The sequence below is a fragment of the Oryx dammah genome, unplaced genomic scaffold, assembly GCF_014754425.2.
Source record: "Oryx dammah isolate SB20612 unplaced genomic scaffold, SCBI_Odam_1.1 HiC_scaffold_28, whole genome shotgun sequence".
Taxonomy (NCBI): domain Eukaryota; kingdom Metazoa; phylum Chordata; class Mammalia; order Artiodactyla; family Bovidae; genus Oryx; species Oryx dammah.
In genome coordinates, this window is record NW_024070212.1 from 108,627,652 (window position 1) to 108,647,030 (window position 19,379).

The following is a 19,379-nucleotide window of genomic DNA, read 5'->3' on the forward strand; positions in this document are numbered from 1 at the left end:
CCAACATCAAGGTCTTTTCCAGTGAGTCAGTTCTTTGCATCAGATGGCCAAAGTATTGGGAGTTTCAGCTTCAGCATCAGTCCTTCCAATGAATATCAGGACTGATTTCCTTTAGGATGGACTGGTTTGATCTCCTTGCTGTTCAAGGGACTCTCAAGAGTCGTTTCCACCACCACAGTTCAAGAGCATCAATTCTTCAGCACTCAGCTTTCTTTATGTTCCAACTCTGACATACATACATGACTACTGGAAAAAATCATAGCTTTGACTAGATGAACCTTTGTTGGCAAAGTGATATCTCTGCTTTTTAATATGCTGTCTAGGTTTGTCATAGCTTTCTTCTCTCTACATATTCAGTTAGTGAACACTTTCTGCTAATAGTGGTTTCCTATACATTTCTTTTTCAAAAACTTATTTACTTGGCTGTTCTGGGTCTTAGTTGCAGCACGGGATCTTTGATCATTATTGAGGCTTCAGGGATCTTTCAGTTGCAGCATGTGGGAACTAGTTCCCTGACCAGGGATCAAACCTGGGCCCCCTGCATAGGGAGCCCAGAGTCTTGGCCACAGCACCACCAGGGAAGTCCCCGGTTCCTACACCTTTCTTTATTCTTTATCAGTTCCTTTTTCTCCTCCTCCATTGTCAGAACTTAGCATTGAGATCTTTGAGATTGTACAGGAAGGGGATCTAACCTGATAATGCAATCTAGGAGGCTTCCTACCAAGGTGTCCTTTAAGCTTGAAAAACAAGCCAGAGCTCCTTTGGTAAAGAAAGGTGGGAAGGGCATTCCAGGTAGATGAAAAAGTGTAAATAAAGGCATGGAGGTGTGGAACAGTGGTCTCTATGGGGGGAAGAGGAGGGGGCTTAGTATGTGTTTCTGCTGCATCACACGGGTGGTGACGCAGAGCTAGCTGGGGTGTTATGAAGCCTACACTCTGTTGTTTTTTCTCTACTTCTATACGCTATAAAATAGACATCTGTACAGGGTGCAATGGGGACACAGAGGAGGGAGTGACTACTTGCACCTGGGGGGCCAACTAAGACTTAGGTGTTGCTGCTGCTGCTGCTGCTAAGTCACTTCAGTTGTGTCTGACTCTGTGCAACCCTGTAGACGGCAGCCCACCAGACTCCCCCGGCCCTGGGATTCTCCAGGCAAGAACACTGGAGTGGGTTGCCATTTCCTTCTCCAGGAGATCTTCCCGACCCAGGGATTGAACTCAGGTCTCCCGCATTGCAGGCAGATGCTTTACCATCTGAGCCACCAGGGAAGTCCTCATTAATCAGCTATGCTGCTGCTGCTGCTGCTAAGTGGCTTCAGTCGTGTCCGACTCTGTGCGACCCCACAGACAGCAGCCCACCAGGCTCCCCTGTCCATGGGATTCTCCAGGCAAGAACACTGGAGTGCGTTGCCATTTCCTTCTCCAATGCAGGAAAGTGAAAAGTGAAAGTGAAGTTGCTCAGTTGTGTCCGACTCTTTGTGACCCCATGGACTGCAGCCTACCAGGCTCCTCTATCCATGGGATTTGCCAGGTAAGAGTACCGGAGTGGGGTGTCAGGCCAAGTAAGAATTAGGTGTTACTGTCTTTTAATTATTTGTATGAGAGGAGAGTGAAGAAGTTGGCTTAAAGCTCAACATTCAGAAGACTAAGATCATGGCATCTGGTCCCATCACTTCATGGGAAATAGATGGGGAAATAGTGGAAACAGTGGCTGACTTTATTTTTTGGGGCTCCAAAATCACTGCAGATGGTGAGTGCAGCCATGAAATTAGAAGACACTTACTCCTTGGAAGGAAAGTTATGACCAACCTAGACAGCATGTTAAAAAGCAGAGACATTACTTTGCCAACAAAGGTCCCTCTCGTCAAGGCTATGATTTTTTCCAGTAGTCACGTATGGATGTGAGAGTTGGACTATAAAGAAAGCTGAACGCCGAAAAATTGATGCTTTTGAACTGTGGTGTTGGAGAAGACTCTTGAGAGTCCCTTGGACTGTAAGGAGATCCCACCAGTCCATCCTAAAGCAGATCAGTCCTGAGTGTTCATTGGAAGGATTGATGTTAAAGCTGAAACTCCAATACTTTACTTTGGCCACCTGATGCCAAGAGCTGACTCATTTGAGAAGACCCTGATGCTGGGAGGGATTGGGGGCAGGAGGAGGAGGGGACGACAGAGGATGAGATGGTTGGATGGCATCACCGACTCAATGGAGATGAGTCTGAGTGAACTCTGGGAGTTGGTGATGGACAGGGAGGCCTGGCGTGCTGTGGTCCATGGGGTGGCGAAGAGACGGACACAGCTGAGCGACCGAACTGAACTGATGCTGACAGTAGTGTAATTTATTTCCCTGCTTGCAATATGCCAGCAGAGCACTTCGCATACATTATCTCATCAACTCTCACAACATCCTGCGAAATAGGTGTTATTACGTCTATGCATAAGAGGGAAAGGAGGCTCAGTCACACGGCTGAATGTCACACATTTCCCAATGTCACACGGCTAGAAAGCTAGCCCAGATCGGAATAGTTTTTAAGAGTTCTAGATTTTACTCTGCGGAGCCCTTCTTGAGGTCAAGGGTCATGTTTTTTATTTTTCTGTGTCCAGACCAAAGTCTTAGGGGCCGCCTAGTCAACATCAGTTGAATCCTTTCTCCAACCGAAAGCCCGTGGTGACGTCACTGAGAAACCTCCCGGCCGGAAGGGGACGCTGTACGCTTCTCAGCTCGGCGCGGCCGGTTGCGCCTAGCTCCCCCAGTCCTTTCAGCCAATCATTGCGCTCCGAGGGAGCCGGCGCCAGTGGGCGGGTCCCGGGGCTAGGCCCCGCAGGCAGCTGGGAGAGGCGGTGTCTGGGCTCCGGGCGCTCGGCTGGAGGGCGGGGTCCGGACGTGGTGTGCGGACTTTCGCGCAGGTGAGCACGCGTCCCGGCAGGCGGTCTCTGTTCCGGAGCTGCTGCTGGGCCGCCCGTAGCTGTGGTGACGCCTCGTGGCCTTGACCTCTGAGTTAGGGGAGGGGTAATGCCTAGCGTTGGCTCTGGTCCTGACGAGGCTTGAGAAGAAGAGATGGCCCCTCTCTCTTCCCCGGGCTCGGTGTGAGCGTCTGAGCGCCCTGCGAACACTTAGCTGTCAAGGCTTCTCGGTCTTAGGCAGGTGGGTGAGGACGGACCCGACGAGGTCAGACAGGTGGGACAGGGGCCGGGCCCGGGGAACCCAGAGAAGGGCGAAGGGCAGACCCTTGGACCCTGACCTCCTTGTGCTTTCATCCCTGGACCGGTCTCAGTGAAGGTCAGGATTGATTTTTCCACCCAGTCTGGTCTCCTTTGCCCTTGTTAGCGGTTCTCAAATCTCCTGACTGCAGTTTCTCATCTTACTGGGCCTCCAGGACCCCCGGCACAAGGGCAGGTTTCCCCGCAACCCGTTTGACCTTTTCCTGCTCAGACTTCCTCCGTGCGGGGCTGGAAATAGGCCTCACGGTATTTGCCAGACACTTTGGCCTCTCGTTTTGACCCCTTAGGGATGACTTGTTATAGTATCTAGCTTCCTGTGATCAGCAGAGGCACCTGCTGTGTTCCTGCCGCCTTTTAAGGGCGGGTGGTTGAATGACTGCGGTGGTTTTACACAGGCCAGTTGCTCATTCATTCAACAAACTTTTTCAGCGTTTAATGCCGGATGGGATGGGAAGGATGGGAGATGGATAGGCCACAGTGGGAACGCACAAACATTGGCCTTGCCCTTTTGGACCGCAAAGTGTTTTGAGAAATGCACACAAATGGGGTAGGCCAGCCCAATGTGCGACACAAAGAAAGTGTTTCTAAATGTTGAATGGATTAAGTTATTTGGGGATGATTAGAATATGAACCACAGAGGGAGACCTTGGGCTGCATATGAGAGAGAAAAACACGGTGGACTCATGCTTCATATATTTTAAGACAAATTGGTGACCTGTGCAGAGAGTTGCTGTTGAGGGAAAGTGTTTACTCCCAGAGGACTTGCTTACAAGATAGGAAAGAAAATGAAGACGTATTAGGTTTGAGATTCTTCAGGGGTGCCTTATCATTTCACAAATCTCTGAGTGTATCACAAATCTCAGAGTTTTCAAAAAGAGAAGCTCTTTTAGGAAGTGAAGTGCCAAGTTGACAGGGAAGAATTGCAGGAAGCTCTCTTCAAGACCAGGATTTGGACAGAAGCCAGTCCATGGAGTCACAAAGAGGCGGACAGGACTGCATGGAGCGAACTGTGTGCTCATACACCTATTTGCAGTGTGTTCTTGCCAGCTGAAGGAACAGAGGTGTTGAAGATGGAGAGGCCTGGGTTCCAATTAGTGGCTTTGTCATTTCTGGTGATCTTGGGCCAGTTAAGGTTATGTTCCTGAGCCTTTGTGGCCTTCAACAAAAATCTGGACTAGTAATTCCTTCCTTATAGAGGTGATCTGCACCTGTGAAGGTCACGTGACGACTAGTGTGTGAATTGTCTGGCATAGTGCCTGGTGTTAAGACAGGGACTCAGAGCGCAACCTCAGAGCTGCTCTGGCAGTTTTTCCCCTGGTGATGGTCCGTTATAATCTTGGGTCCACAAAATGCTGGGATTCCTCCAAAGAGAACTGGAACCAAAGAGAGAGGGAGAGAGTCATCTGATCTTTGGTGAGGTAGACCAGAGACAGCCGAGCTGGGGAAACATCTACAGGGGTACAAAAGGAATGATATTTCAGTTGAGACTTTTGGGCACATTACTTAACCCTCTGGTAATGCCATCTATCACAGAGTGGACCTGTGTTTTAGAGAAGATAGGATATATAGAGTGCTTACCCCAGGCTCTGGCACTTAGTGCACAATAAAAATGAATATCACTGTTCTGATAATTGTGAGTAGTCCTTGATAATTGTTAATAATAATCATTTGAGACTGAATGGCCATTAGCGTGACCCACTTTGTGTGTTTTTACATTATTTTGGTGTTGTCTTCAGTTCTGGAAATTCTAGGGCCATGGCTTGTACAGTGTTGTGTTTTGTTTTATGAAAAAAAAAAAAAAAGTGAAAGTGTTAGTCACTCAGTAGTGTCTGACTCTTTGCAACTCCATGGACTGTAGCCTGCTAGGCTCCTCTGTCCATGGACTTCTTCACGCAAGAATACTGGAGTGGGTTGCCATTTCCTTCTCCAGGGGATCTTCCTGGCCCAGGGATCAAACCCATGTCTCCTGCATTGGCAGGCAGATTCTTTTATCAACTGCTGTTTATTTGGCTGTGTGCTGCCTCAGTTGTGGCAAGCAGAATCTCTAGTTGGTGGCATTTGAACTCTTAGTTGCCGCATATGGGATCTAGTTCCCTGACCAGGAAGCGTACCCAGGCCCCATACACTGGGAGCATGGAATCTTAACCACTGGATCACCAGGGAAGTTCTGTGCAGTGTTTTTTTTTCTTTAAAAAAAAAAAAAAACCATAGAATTTTCATTTTCAAGTTCTAGTGTGTCCAGAGAATGTATAATGGGTTGGTGATATTTTCAAGAGCTTATTATGTAAATATGAGGATATGGCTTTGGTTGAAGAGAGTGTATTTTGAAAGGGGTTTGGCCAGCAGATTTGTAGAGGTTCATCTAGTCAGGAAAGTCAGGTTCAGAATAGGAAAAAACCATTATCTCTTTACCTAAAATCCAGACTGGTTGGGTAATGGATTTGGCTGCCTAAATATGCTCCTTCTTCTTTACGTGGGGCAAAGGACAAGAGACTCATGGTGGGATTGTGTGTAGTGGGGAAGGGGTGGCTAGCTCTGCTGATGGAGAAATTGTATAGAGCAAAGGAAGGCTCTTATCGACTCTTGAAATGTTGGCAAACTGTGCAGGGAGGGCCTGGGGTCACCAGCAGGCTTGAAGCTTTATTAGGTAAGGCTCAGAGGGTCTCTTGTGGGGAACACTGCCATACATGGTTGCATAACTGTCAAAGAGTGTAGTCCATAAAATAGACTTTCGCCCTCTTCCCTAGCAGGGGGATCTTCTGACATTGCCTAGATCGTTTCAGGGACCCCACTGTTGCATAAAGTGGGGTGCGCTCTTGCGTTGCTCCGCGTGGGGCGGATGCTCAGTCTGTCGTGCCAGGCCGCCTGGTAAGCGGAGCACCGTCGTGGGTTGTCCATGCTTGGAGGGGAGGGTGCTCTTCTCCCTAATGGCCTTGTGCTCTCCTGCAGATGCCATGTGGCCTGTGCTTTGGACCGCGGTGCGCACCTATGCTCCCTATGTCACCTTTCCTGTGGCCTTCGTGGTCGGGGCTGTGGGCTACCACCTGGAATGGTTCATCAGGGGGAAGGAGCCACAGCCTGTGGAGGAGGAGAAGAGCATCTCAGAGCGTCGGGAGGACCGCAAGCTGGATGAGCTGCTAGGCAAGGACCACACCCAGGTGGTGAGCCTTAAGGACAAGCTGGAGTTTGCTCCTAAAGCCGTCCTGAACAGAAACCGCCCGGAGAAGAACTAATGGAGGACCCAGGGCCCTGAGGGGCCTTCTGCGGGCCGTGGCCGGGCCTGCTGCCACGTCGGCGCAGCCCCAGAACCCACGTCTGATTTGCTTCATTGCTGCTGCTGGCCCCTCCCACCCCCCACAGCCACCCACATACTGGCTGCTCTGCTATGGCGAGGCAGACACACTGGAAGCGGAGGGGCCAGTGCGGAGGAAGGCCTGGGAGGGCTCTGGCCTGCAGGTTGCCTCAGCTGGATGGTGGCCACGACTGCTGAGGCTTCTGCGCTGCTGGGTGCACCACTGCGGGGAGAGTTACCAAGTGAACACTGGCCGTCAGTCCTGGCGGGGAGGCAGTTTGGCCTCAAGTGGGAGTGGCTGGGATTGGAGTGGTGGGGTACCTCATGCCTAGTTCCGGTTTGCACTGGCAAGAGTTCACAGATCTACCTGGCTCTCTTAACTAGCTTGCCCTGTCCTTTGTGCTCATTCTCCCGGAAATCCTGTCCTGGCAGCTCAGGGAGGGGATTCCCCTGGGAAGGAACGCCATTTTCTGTTCTTGGGAGCCCAGACTGTTCGCCTTGGGGCAGGTGAATTAGCTTGAAAGGAATCACCATCTTTCACCACCCTGCCTATTACTGTATAGTGCAAAACTTGATTAAAGTGGCGTCTGAGAACCATTTTGATCTAATCCTATCTTCCAGGTGATGTTTGGGGTCTCCTTAGGAGTTATGTAAGTGCAGACATCTCCAGGTAGGATAACATTGGCCTTTAACTAAGGACTTCAGGGCCCTGGAGCTTTGCTTTACTAGTGTGATTGCATTGGATCCTGGAGACGGTAAGTCCTGGAGGCGCGGGTTCCCATGGGCCTTTTTATCACGATAACAAGAGGCTTATAGACTTTCAAAGTCTAAATTAGAGTAGACGACGGAGCTCGACAACATCAAATTTTCCAACTTCATACTCTTATGCACACATAAAAAGAATATATACATAATATTTGGTAGGGGGTTTGAAAAATGCTTACCCACACTCTGAGTTCTCTAGTACAGATAAAAAGGTAACATTTTGGTATTTTCATTAATTCTTGGCCTAGTTGATTTTAGTTACTTGTCATTACTGTACATGTAATTTTATATTCTCTTTTTACATAGTATTTCATATCAGAATTACTTCTCCATCTCATCATATGGTCTTCATAATCCTAATTGTTTTCAGTTGCCCATCAAGTGGGACTATAGCATAGTTTGTTTTTTAACTGTTTCCCTATTGCTGGACATTTGGGTTGTTTCTGATTGTTCACTCAGAAGTACTGCCAAGAGTATCTTATATGAGGCTTTTCCTGCATTTTGGAATACAGGAAAGGGGTAGGAACAGTAAATGGCATTCTGGATTAAGTGGGATGATTAATTTAAGGTTCTTAATGCATAGTAGCTGAACGTCTGTCCTGAAGGGCAGCTGGAGCTTATACTAAATGCTGCCACTGAAGATGTTGTCCGTGAGGTTGGAGAGGGTGAGAGCAGAGAGCAGACCTGTTGCCTCATGAAGTCAGCTGACCTTCACCCCGAGTGAGCAAAGGCAAGTAGTGTATTTGATGAAGAATGAACTACCTTAAAAGGGGGAGGGCGTTTGTCCTGCTTCTTACTGCAATATCTGAGGCCTGATGGTGTTAACAGGTGGGTGAAGGTAGAGCTGAACAGGTGAGGTTCTGGCTGTGGCGGGGGAGCAGGGGATACAAAGGATGGTAGCCAGAGAAGGAGGGGGCAGGTCAAGTCAGTGGCTTCCCCCTGTCACCAAAGCCTGGTGGGAACGTTGAGATGAACTGCCGTTGTTTCTCAGGGAGTAAATTTGGTGGGGAACGTGGGGTAGCAGCATCTGCTCCTGAAATAAGGATGAGGTTTCTGGTTCTGAAAGGATGTGCTAAGAGCAGGTTGGTTACAGGCTGGGGCTGACGCAGGCCCCATCAGCAGGTCAGTGCTGCCCCCCAGTGGCAGTCCCGAGGGCCACCAAGCCTGGGATCCCTTCTCGGGAGCCCCGTTCAGGTCAGCTGCTGCTGCTGCTGCTAAGTCGCTCCAGTCGTGTCCGACTCTGTGCGACCCCATGGATGGCATCCCACCAGGCTCCTCCGTCCGTGGGATTTTCCAGGCAAGAACACTGGAGTGGGGCGGCATTGCCTTCTCCGATAGGGGTCAGTGAGGTGTCTCAAATGAGGCGCTGGAAAGCACGGGCCTGCCTGAAGGGGGCTGTGCAGCTTCTTCCAGTTTGTGCTGCTTGGCCAGAGATACCAGATTTTTTATCTTTTTTTCTAAAAGACATTAGAAATTCAGATTTTTGTGGATTTTTTTTTTTTTGGCAAGGAAACTTCTGATTTTTAAATGTAGACAGTTTATTTAAAAAAAAAAAGTTCTAAGTACGCTCACATGACCCAGTGGCTGCCAGTTTGCCACCTGTCAAGCTGCCCCTCGCGTGCTAATGAAATCTGAGAGAGGAGCTTTATTTTTAAGCGATCATCTAACAACTGTGGCAAATATGAGATCCCTCGAAACACTCTTGGGCATCCTGCACGTATGTAGTTTAATATCAGCCTAAGCAAAACATCGGAGGACAGAAAACATAACAGAAATAACACCAAAAACATTTTCCCACAGACGAGGACGTTTTTGGGTTTTCAGATGTTTTAGAATAACCCTGCCCGCCCTGCTGTACCTCCTCCCAGTGCCTGGCAGAGGAAGCCCTGTCCTTGGAAATCCGAGTTGCTCCCTTTTTCTAGTCTCACTTTGTGCCCCCTTTAAGTAATTTTATTTTGGAGGGCTTGCTCTCACTCAATTTCTGCCTGTAGCAAGTCTATTAATATTCCCAGCTGGCTGTTGTTTCCCACAGGCCGGCTGAGCTCTCCTGCTGCTGTGGGGCCCTGAGATAGCGCCTGCTTTCTTGCCTCTGCCCAGGTAATGTTAGGCAGCAGGGTGTTGTTTTTTGTTTTGATGTGAACCATTTTTAAAGTCACTTTTGGAATGTGTTACAATATTACTTCTGTTTTATGTGTTGTTTTTTTGCCCATGAGGCATGTGGGATCTTAACACCCAACCAGGGATCGAACCCACTCCTCCTGTGTTGGAAGGGGAAGTCTTAACCACTAGACTACTAGGGAAGTCCCAAGCAGCAGGCTTTCCGTGGATTTGGCAAAGGTAGGCCAGACTTGCTGGGACCAACCAAGGCACAGACTGGTTTTCTTCCACACTTTCTGATTCCCTGAAACATACGAGTAAGTAGATGGCCTTGGGGTTTGCCTCCCTACCCTGGGTAATAGTGGTGGCTTTGTTGCTGTTGCGGCTCCGTGAACTGTATCCTGCCAGGCTCCTTTGTCCGTGGGATTTTTCAGGCAAGAATGTTGGGAGTGGGTAGCCATTTCCTTCTCCAGGTGGTCTTCCCAACCCAGGGATCGAACCTGCATTTCCTGCAGCGGCAGGCAGATACTTTACCGCTGAGCCACCAGGGAAGGGCAGTGCTGGCGTCAGAGCAGCGTTGCCCTGTCTGAGCATGTCAGGGCTCACTTCTCTGCCCTCAAGGGCCTGGTGTCTGGGGCTTTTCCACTCCCTCTCTTGCCTTTCCTGTGCCTGTTGCTGTGTTAGCGCAAGTCAGCTGGGCAGCTGCCAGGACAAGCCAGCCGGGGGCCCTTTGACCTCTTGTCAGCTTGCCAGGGCCCAGGCTGATGAGGCTGTCAACTGAGTGAAACACCATGAGATTAGACTCCCCAGTCACTTGGGAACCAGGCAGTTCAAACGAAGAGGCTTGCTCATGTCTTATCTCACTTTTCCTTTCCCCCTGGGCATTTGTAGAATGGTGAGCCAGGGCCGTGTGGCACAGTGAAAATAAAGAGGATCCTCGAGTTTGGCACATGTGTGATACTGCCTCCACTGCTAGCTGAGTGATGTAGCCTTTCTCAGCTTCAGGTGTCAGTTTTCTGGTAAACAGGAATAAGAATACCTATTTTTGCTGGGTTGTTGCAAAGCTAAGATATCATACGTAAAGTTCTTAGCAGAGCCCATGGTAATAGGTAGGTGCTCAGTAAATGTTGGCTGCTTTAGTTTTTTTGCAAGAAAAAGAGTTCCATGTATCCTTGTGGTCTTGGTGAGCTGGGATCAGGAGGAGAGAGCAAGCAACTGTGGCTGGGAGAGTGATCCCGGGACCCGCCCTCATAGGTCTGGTGGTCCAGGGCTTCTTGGGGAGTGTTTCACAGGAAGGACCGCCTTGTCCCAGAACCAGGCTGCCTAGGGGAGTGCAGGCTGTGTTGCCAAGTAGTAGTCACATCGGCGCTGTCTCAAGGTCAGAGGCGAGGTGTGGGGAGCACCCGAGAGTGGCCTCTCAGGATGCCTGGAACAGGGAGCCTTGGGCTTGGAGGCATGAGAGTGGCACGACCGCCACCCTGCTGGCCTCGGAAGAATGGGGATGCCGCTGTCCTCCCTGTGTGTAAACAGAGTAAGAAGCCAGCTTAGAGCTTCAGAAACATGCACGTGCTGTTGTATGCCGGTAAAACCCCCCTTTTATCGAATCGGGACGGCAGCCAGATAATGGAATAGACATAAATGCTCCTCTGTGCTTTTCCTGAACAGTCTCTCGGAAGTCTGCTAAGGAGAAGTCACTGGGGGAATCAGCTTTAAGAGTAAAGAGGTGTTATTAATAATTAGTATGTATCATTTTGCTTCCTGTCCCACGGGTACCTTGATGTACTTCAGTCAGTTCAGTCGCTCACTCGTTTCCTACTCTGCGACCCCATGGACCGCAGCACGCCAGGCCTCCCTGTCCCTCACCAACTCCTGGAGTTCACTCAAGCTCATGTCCATTGAGTCGGTGATGCCATCCAGCCATCTCATCCTCTGTATGTACGTAAAAGCTGTTTATTCCTTTTGAGTTGAGTTTGTTAACATTAGTTACCTGTTTATCAAATCCTTCTTAGTGTGGAGATAAACCTTGGCTTTGTTTTTTGTTTAAAAATTCCAAATGGGTCCTCCACATATTTTTGATATTTTTAAACATGTTTACTGGAGTCCCAGAAAGGGCAGTTCTTCTCTCTGGAAGAGTCCAAGTCCTTTGTGTCCTTACGCCTCTCTCCACTGCCCCTGTTCCACTTCCAACCCCTGCTCCACTGTCCATTTCTGTTTGGTTCCGGGCCTGTGCTGCTTAGCACAGCGGGAGAATTGTATGTAACCATGTGGCCTGGCAGTCTCCATGTATAGTTTCAGATGCAACCTTCAGGGTGACTTTTTTTTTATGAATCAGCCTCCTCAGCCCCATGGCTGCATCCCTCTTGACCCTTGCTGCTTGCTTTCTGCTTCCACCACTACAATGCTGAAGCCAGTTTGGCTAAAAGCCTTTATGATTGCAAATCTGGTGTCCACTCCTAGCCATACTGTCGCTTTGCAGTGTCTGGCACGCTTCGTGGAATTCTGTCTCGATATCACCGTCACCTCCGTTTCCTTTTCCAGCTGTGTCTTCTGCCATTGTCGTCTCCTGTTCTCCTAAGTATGAGTGTTCCTCCAGCTTCATCCATGTTTGTTTTTTTGCCGGACAGTTTCAGCCTCACCTGTGCCTTCAGCCACCTGCTGATCTACCTTGAAGACTCCCAGATGTCTGTCTAGAGTTGTGAATTTCACCCTCCAGCCTCCAGATCATTCTCCAAAACAGCTCACTATGTGTCTCTGTGTCTTGATTTGTATGATGGTTAAAGGCGTTGCCGTGGGTTTGCAGCTTAACTGTGTAATCTAGTTGTGTGACCAGGGAAGTCACTTCAGCTTTCCTGAGCTGCGTCTGTACAGTGGGGATGAAGATGGAGTGTTTGTTAAACACCAGCCCAGTGTTAGCGTATATTCTGTCTCCTTTCTCCTGTTGCTCGGCTGGGTTCTGACCCTCCCGCCCCGCCCCCGTCCCCACCCACCTGTGGCTTCCCTGCCCTCATCACTTCTGGCCTGAACTTTTGGTCTCTTCCTGAAAATTCTTCCCATTCCTACCGCATTTTCTCTCTCAAACACATCTCTGATGAGGTCACTTCTTAAAGACCTCCATGGCTTCTCTCACCTGAGCCTCGGGTGCACCACGCACGTCCTTTCGCCGTCTTGCCCCCGCCTCCCTCGCACCATCCTCGGGACGGAGTCTGGCTTGTGCCACCTCCTGACTGTGCTGCGCCCGTCCAGATCCTGAGGCCTCTGTGTGCACTGCGCAGCGGGCCTCCTGGGCTGCCTGGTGAATTCTGTTCCACTCCAGGACGGCCCAGGAGTTTGAGCAGACTGCCTCTCGGGCCCGGGGTCCACTCTGCTCCCACGGCATTTACACAGGGCGTTGTGTTGGTTGTGCGACTGTTCCCCTAGACTGTGAGTTCCTTGAGGCAGGGACCAAGCCTTGCACAGAGACATTTCCAATAAACGCTGAATGACTTCAGAGGCCCCTGAGTGTGACTCTGGGATGGAGCACGTCCTGGGGCTGGGTGTGGAGACGAGCCTCTTGGGAAGACGGAGCGAGGCTCCCAGATGTCTGTCTAGTTGTGAATTCCCCTCCCTCCCCGGCCCCGGGCCCCCCAGGTGTGTGCTCTGCGCTGCCTGGCAGTCTTGAGCTCACAGCAGCCGTGTTTCCTACAGCTTTGCCATCCTGAGGCTGGTAATGAGCTAAAAGGAGCGAACGCACTGGCTGAATTTTCCCGGGGGAAGTGGGGCTTGGACAGAGGGCGGGCTTTCCCCACTGGGTAGGACCTGGACCAGCCTAGCCCATGATGAATTTGACCTTGATGACTCTGTAGAGGGGAACAATGTCCTCAGGAAAGCATTCAGGAAACCCTTCGTGTAGTGGTGATCAGAGTCGTGCAGCAGCTCAGCAGGGTGGATGGGAGCCCTCCAAGGCCCCCGCAGGGCCCTGGGTCAGAGCCTGAGGAACTGTAATGCCTTTACCAGCTGGGGCTCGCTCTCAGCCTCTGTGGGCCCCTGGGTTGACTCTGAGGAACACATGCTGGGAAGGCGTGGGAGCGCCTGGGAGCCTGAGGGCACCACTGCTTCTGGAGTCTCCCTGCTCTCTCTCTCTCTCTGTTTTCCCTTTCGTGCCTCCCCTCTGGCTGTGGCCTGGAAAGGGAGAGTGGGCTCATAGGTGAGGTGGAAGCCTTGGAAACAAGAGAAGGAACAGGCTTTGGTGTCCTCAATTTTTTTCCCCTTAATTAACCATTTTATTTTTGGCCACACTGCGCACCATGTGGAATCTTAGGTTTCTTTCTCTCTTTCTTTTTTTTTTTTTTTCTTTTACTATGTGGCACGGCTTGCAGGATCTTAGTTCCCTGACCAGGGATCGAACCCGCACCACAGGAGTGAAAGAGCCAAGTCCTAACCACTGGACCGCCAGGGAACTCCTGGGGTATCTTCATTTTATCAAGGGGGTGGCCTGGAACGTCTGGTGTTTATCTGAAGCCCTCTTTGTTTGCCCCTCCTCCCCAAGGATCGCCAAGAGAGAGGAGAGGAGTCCCGGTTCTGCTTCTGTTCACTCAGGGGATCAAGGCCCAGAATGGGAAGCAGCTCACCCGAGATAACACCGGGAGTTCTTGGCAGCACCGGGCTTGTGGCCACCCCACCACCCCTCCCCTTCCCAGTTTGCTTCTTGTTATCACAGCAAACTGGGGTCCACTGGTCTGCCCACCAGTTGACCTGACCAAGGGAAACAGCCTCGAGAGTGTGCTGGCACCGGGCGCAGAGCCGGCACCACCGCGGCCCCTCTGCTGCCGGCTGGCGTGACTTATCTCTGCAGCCTGCTTCTCTTGCCTTTCCCTGTTTGGTTTTCCCGGCACACAGACCAAAGATAAACCTCTGGGGCAGCTCTGCCCCTTTGATGCTCTCCAAGCTGTTTTCCCCACGTGTGGGAGGGTAGGAGGTCACAGTCTTTCCCACAGATGGAGGCCTCTGTGTCTCTTGTTTGGTCAGTTGATGACAAGGTGGATTGTTCTGCTGCTGTTGTCCCTAAACCCCTGTCCTTGGCTGGCCCCTGCCTCACCATCCTGTGCCGGGACCTCGATGGGCTCGGATCCCAGCCCCCGCCCCCTTTCCCCTCTGAGAAACTCGGCTGTGCAGTTAGACTGCTTGGGTTCACAGCCCAGCACTGCCACTGACAGCTGCGTGGCCTTTCCCAAGCTGCTTCTCGGGGGTTCATCTCACGTGTCAGGCAGGACTAACATATTACTTACCTCGGGGTTACTGTGAGGATGGAGAGAAAACACCCACAAGGCATTTGGCACAAGAGACTTACGTGTAGTTAGCACTTAGGAAAAGTTGGTTACTTTGATTAGTGGTAGTTAAAAAGTATGTGTTTATTTGGCTGTGCAGGGTCTTAGTGTGGCACTTGGGATCTTTAGTTGCAGCACGTGGGATCTGGTTCCCTGGCCAGGGATCAAACCCAGGCCCCCTGCATTGAGAGCATGGGGTCTTAGCCACTGGACCACCAGGGAAGTCCCTGATTGGTGGTAATTTTCCATCCTGTGCATCTACCCACACTTCAAGACTCAGGTCTCTGGCCTGACTGGAGAGGGGAACCGAGGCCTCCGGCAGTGCCGTGGCAGAGGGCTGGGAATGATGAGGGGCCCGAGTCCTCAGCCCTGGGGCCCCTTGGCTCTGCCATCTGATGCTACCCTCCTGCTGTTTGCCTCTCCTGCCCCCATCCCTCAGTACTCCCTCTGTCTTCCATCCCCACCTCTGCGGGGGTCCCTGATGCCCACACAGCCCTGCCTTGGTTGGCTCACAGATAGGCCTGCAGGCAGATGGGGTTTCTGAGCGGCTGAAGGGCTAGGGCTCGGCTGAAGGGGCCCTGCCTGGGTTGCTGTGGCTCTTGGAGCACCAACCCCTTGTGAGGCTCAGCTGGGAGTGGAGAGGAGTGCCCCCACACCCTTCCTGACGATCCCCCGACGAGGCAGGGGAAGTGTCTCAGCTTGCTAGAGCTGCTGCAACAGAATACCACAGACGAGGTGGCTTAAACAACAGAAATGTGTTCTCCCAGAGTCTGGAGACTTAAAGTCCAAGATCAAGGTGCCGGCCAGCAGGGTGGGTTTCCTCTGGGGCCTCTCTCCTTGGCTTCAGAGGCCGTGCTGTTGATGCCTCCTCACAAGGTTGTCTCTCTTGGCCCCTGAGCCCCTGGCGTCTGTGTCTAGATCTCTTTTTCTAAAGACCCTGATCGGATTAGGGCCCACGAATGGCTTCATTGTTACTTAATCACTTTGTGATAGGCCTTGTCTCTGGATGCAGTCACAATCTCGGGTGCTCGGGGGGAAGCGGTCAGGCCTTCCACGTATGAATTTGGGGGGACACAATTCAACCCATACCAGAAGGACAGACAGAGTAGCGACTCAGAAGAGGGGGAATCTCCGCTGGGGAGAGTGGCTGCGGCCAGAGCCTTGGACACAGGTGCCCCGCCTCCTGAGGGCAGGTCCTCGGGTGAGGCTGGGGCTGGCTCCTCCGCTCCCTCACAGAAGCCTCTGGAGCCGACGATCCCTGTGATCTCTGGGGTGAAGGAGCAGTCAGCGGGCTGGACTACAGGCACGGGTTCTATCCTTCCCTTTCTTATCGGAGCCTGGACACCCTTCTGCATCTAGGCAGCTGATAGAGGCCAGCCATAACCCCTGAATCTCCCCGTAGGGGCACTTTGAAGGGAACAGCTCCAGCCGTCTTGGTTTTAGCTGAACTCTGCAACTGTGGACGTTCCATGTTGGGAGGATAGACACAGCACTGAGAATCCAAGCATCACTCCTGTTTTTTTTTTCCCCCCGGAAGATTTCCCTGCCCGATTGGTTTGGTTCAACCTGATATTCTGGTGAAGACTTTCCCCTTAAGCTCTGTGTTCTCTGGTGAAAAGCTGAGCGTGGGGGGAAAGTGGCTCAGAGGTTTGCTGGGATTCCGAATTGGTCACAGATGACAAATCCAGGAGCCCACATCCTTGTCACTGTTAGGCCGCCCCACTCGGTGCACTAGAGATCACTGCAAGGGCCTCCGCTGGTGCCTTGCCCCTCCTCAGCCCTCGGTACCTCCCTCTGGGGTCAGCAGCCCTGGTCTCACGTGGCCGTGGGTTCCCGGAGGGTCCAGGAGCCAGCTTTGGAGGCAAGCATGATATGATGGTGCTTTCGGCCAGGCTGCCAGCGGCCTCCTGCCCTGCCCACTCCTCGAGTCCTGGGATGGCAGAGGTTTCCTGCTTCTTGGCAAAGGGCTGGATGTGGGGAACCACCCTTGTCAACCTTGTTAGTCTGGGGAACCTGAGGCAGAGAAAGCCCAGACAAGTTGAGAAGGAAAAGCTGCTTGCTCCCTGAGCTCAAATGAGCGTGGGGCTGGGTGCTCCATGGTATCTCATTTAATCCCTTCCAGGTAAGGACACTGAGATGCAGAGGCTAAGTCACAGGTGGAGAAGGTGGTGGGAGGTATGCCCTGGGCTGGTGGCTTTGGGTTCTGTACCCCCAGGAAAGCTGTCTGTCGCTCCCTTCACCCTGTGACTGTGGAGGGTGGAGGGTGGGAAAGTTGGCGAGGGTTTCCTCCCCTCCTTCCTTCCATCTCCAGAGACCTCTTTGTTCTGCCCGATTCCTGGACTCACGGAACCTGGGGCTCCTGCTGGCTGAGCTGCTGGCTCTCAGGTCTCCCACGGCTGAGGGCGATGAATAGGTTGTCACTTCTTGACCTCTCCTTGCTTCCCGCAGCAGCCACCCCCTCCCACCAGCGACCACAATGGCCCGAGGCTGATTCAGTGCCCTGGTATTGAAACTGTAGAACAATGCTCACAGTGGCAGGCTGCTGGGGGCAGAGGTGCAGCCCCCTGCTCCTCTCCAGGGGTTGGGGGAATTTCAGTGTCTGGGGGGGTGGGTGGGTGTCCTAGAGCGAGTATGAGAGGAGGGGTTGAAAGGTATCCTCCCCTTTCTTCTCTCTAAACCTATCTCCCGGTGCCAAGCAAGGCTGGGGAGGTCTGGCTTGGCCTCTCATTAGCTGAGTGACCCTGGGCCAGTGACTTAGCTTCTCCTTGTGCTTGTCTTTATTAATTTTTCAGTTGTTTTTATTGAGTGTAGTTGATGTCCAATATTACATTGCAGGTGTACAACAGAGTGATTCACACTTTTTAAAGATTATACCCATTTATAGTTACTGTAAAATATTACTGCAAGGAGATCCAACCAGTCCATCCTAAAGGAAGTCAGCCCTGAATATTCACTGGAAGGATTGATGCTAAAGCTGAAACTCCAATTCTTTGGCTGCCTGATGCAAAGAGCTGACTCATTGGAAAAGACCCTGATGCTGGGAAAGATTGAAGGCGGGAGGAGAGGGGGACGACAGAGGATGAGATGGTTGGATGGCATCACTGACTGGATGGACATAAGTTTGAGTAAACTCCAGGAGTTGGCAATGGACAGGGAAGCCTGGCATGCCGCAGTTCATGGGGTCTCGAAGAGTCGGAGGTGACTGAACTGAACTGATAAAATGTTAGCTATGTTCTTTGTGCTGTACAACATATCTTTGTAGCTTATTTATTTTATACTCAGTAGTTGGTACCTCTTAATCCCCTACCCCTATCCTGCCCCTCCCCACTTCCCTCTGCCCACTCGTTTGGGAGTGCCTATCTGTTTTGTTGTTTTTCACCAGTTTCTTTTATTTTTTAGATTCCGTATATAGGTGATAACCTACAGCATTTGTCTTCCTCCGTCTGGCTTATTTCAGTGGTTGTCTTTAACTGGAGGATTTTCTACCTCTGTCACCAGACGGTCGAGGGGGAGAGCACTAAGCACTGTGCTTGACCCCATGGAAGACACTCCGGACTCTTGCCCTGCTAGTCGGCAGGCGGTCTTGATCTCTTTGGCCAGCTCCTTCTAGGGGGCACAGTGCTTGGGGAGGTAAAGCCTGGGAAAGCCTTTTCCTGAGTCCTGCTGGAGCTCAGTGAGGGTGGAGGCGTCCCCGCCTCCCCGGCTCTTGCTGTGCTTTGCTTTTTTTTTTTTTTTTGGACAAGGAGGAAGCTGAAGGAATTGTGATTGTCCCCTCTGGGGAGATAAGGTGGAAGGGTAGACTTAATAAGCATTCATAGCCTATTGAAGGTTATCCTTCGGAGTCGAGTGACCTGTGGACAGGGGAAATGTGTTTACAGTGCACCCGACCTATGCGAGTAGCCATGGGAAGGCCTTTCCCAGCAAAAGGCCTGGGATCCTGGAATTGGGCGCAGGCGGGCAGGGTTGGGGCAGGGTGTGGGGGGCGGTGGTGACTGAGGAAGGCTGCAGACTCTTTAAGAATAGGTCCTCTGTTGTGCCTGGGCTGGGGCGAGTTTTGGCCAGGAGTCAGGTGAGACTGGTGGCATGGGGGTGGGGGTCGGGAGAGGGTTGAATCGAGCCTGGGCCTGGGAGGTGGACTCTGCCCCTGCCCCCAGCTCTGCCTTGCTGTATTTTCGGAGACAGCACAGGAAGTGGGCCTTCACAATGTCAGGATACAGGAAGCTATCGGACTATTGAAGGCCACTTCCTGTGAGCTGGTCATTCACATACATTTGTCACCGGTTATCAGGCCTGTTGGGCCCTGCCATTGTCTGGAGGGGCTGCAGAAGCCAGGGGGCTGCCAGCAGAGGCCCCTGGACACAGAATGCTCTATTGTGCTGAACTGGCAGCACCCCGCGGGGTGGGGAGGAAAGTGGTGGGTGAGGAGGGGACGCCTGCCTGCCTCTCATTGTCATCAGTTGCACAATGGGCTTGGGGGCTGGGGTCCGCTTTTGCTTCTGGGAACTTGAACTGCTGGGAGAAAGGATGACTGTAGCGGAAACCTGACTTCAGGTGTGGTGCCCAAGAGAGCTGGAAAGGAGTTCAGGCACTTTGTTAGCAGGTGGGTTTTCTAGATCTCTACTGAGAGCCAGTGTGAGAAAAAATGGCCTTGGAATCAGGCAGACCTGAGATTTGAAGTCCTACTCTGCCCTCCTCGAAAGTG

The 19,379-nt window shown here is 51.7% G+C and overlaps 1 protein-coding gene across 2 annotated transcripts; it reads left to right on the plus strand.

The window, feature by feature from the left end:
• Positions 1-2,819: 2,819 nt before the first annotated feature.
• Positions 2,820-7,109, plus strand: SMIM12 (small integral membrane protein 12). 2 transcript variants are annotated; one of them, XM_040231754.1, is made up of 2 exons: positions 2,820-2,905; positions 6,170-7,109. In XM_040231754.1, the coding sequence occupies exon 2, from the start codon at positions 6,175-6,177 to the stop codon at positions 6,451-6,453; it is 279 nt and encodes a 92-aa protein (XP_040087688.1). In that variant the 5' UTR covers positions 2,820-2,905; positions 6,170-6,174; the 3' UTR covers positions 6,454-7,109. The 2 variants fall into 2 exon arrangements, with proteins under 2 accessions (XP_040087688.1, XP_040087690.1); XM_040231756.1 differs by lacking the exon at positions 2,820-2,905 and adding an exon at positions 2,966-3,176.
• Positions 7,110-19,379: the final 12,270 nt, after the last annotated feature.

Excerpts from the sequence above, each read along its gene's own strand:
- SMIM12 (XM_040231754.1), top strand. The coding sequence starts at position 6,175 with ATGTGGCCTGTGCTTTGGACCGCGGTGCGCACCTATGCTCCCTATGTC.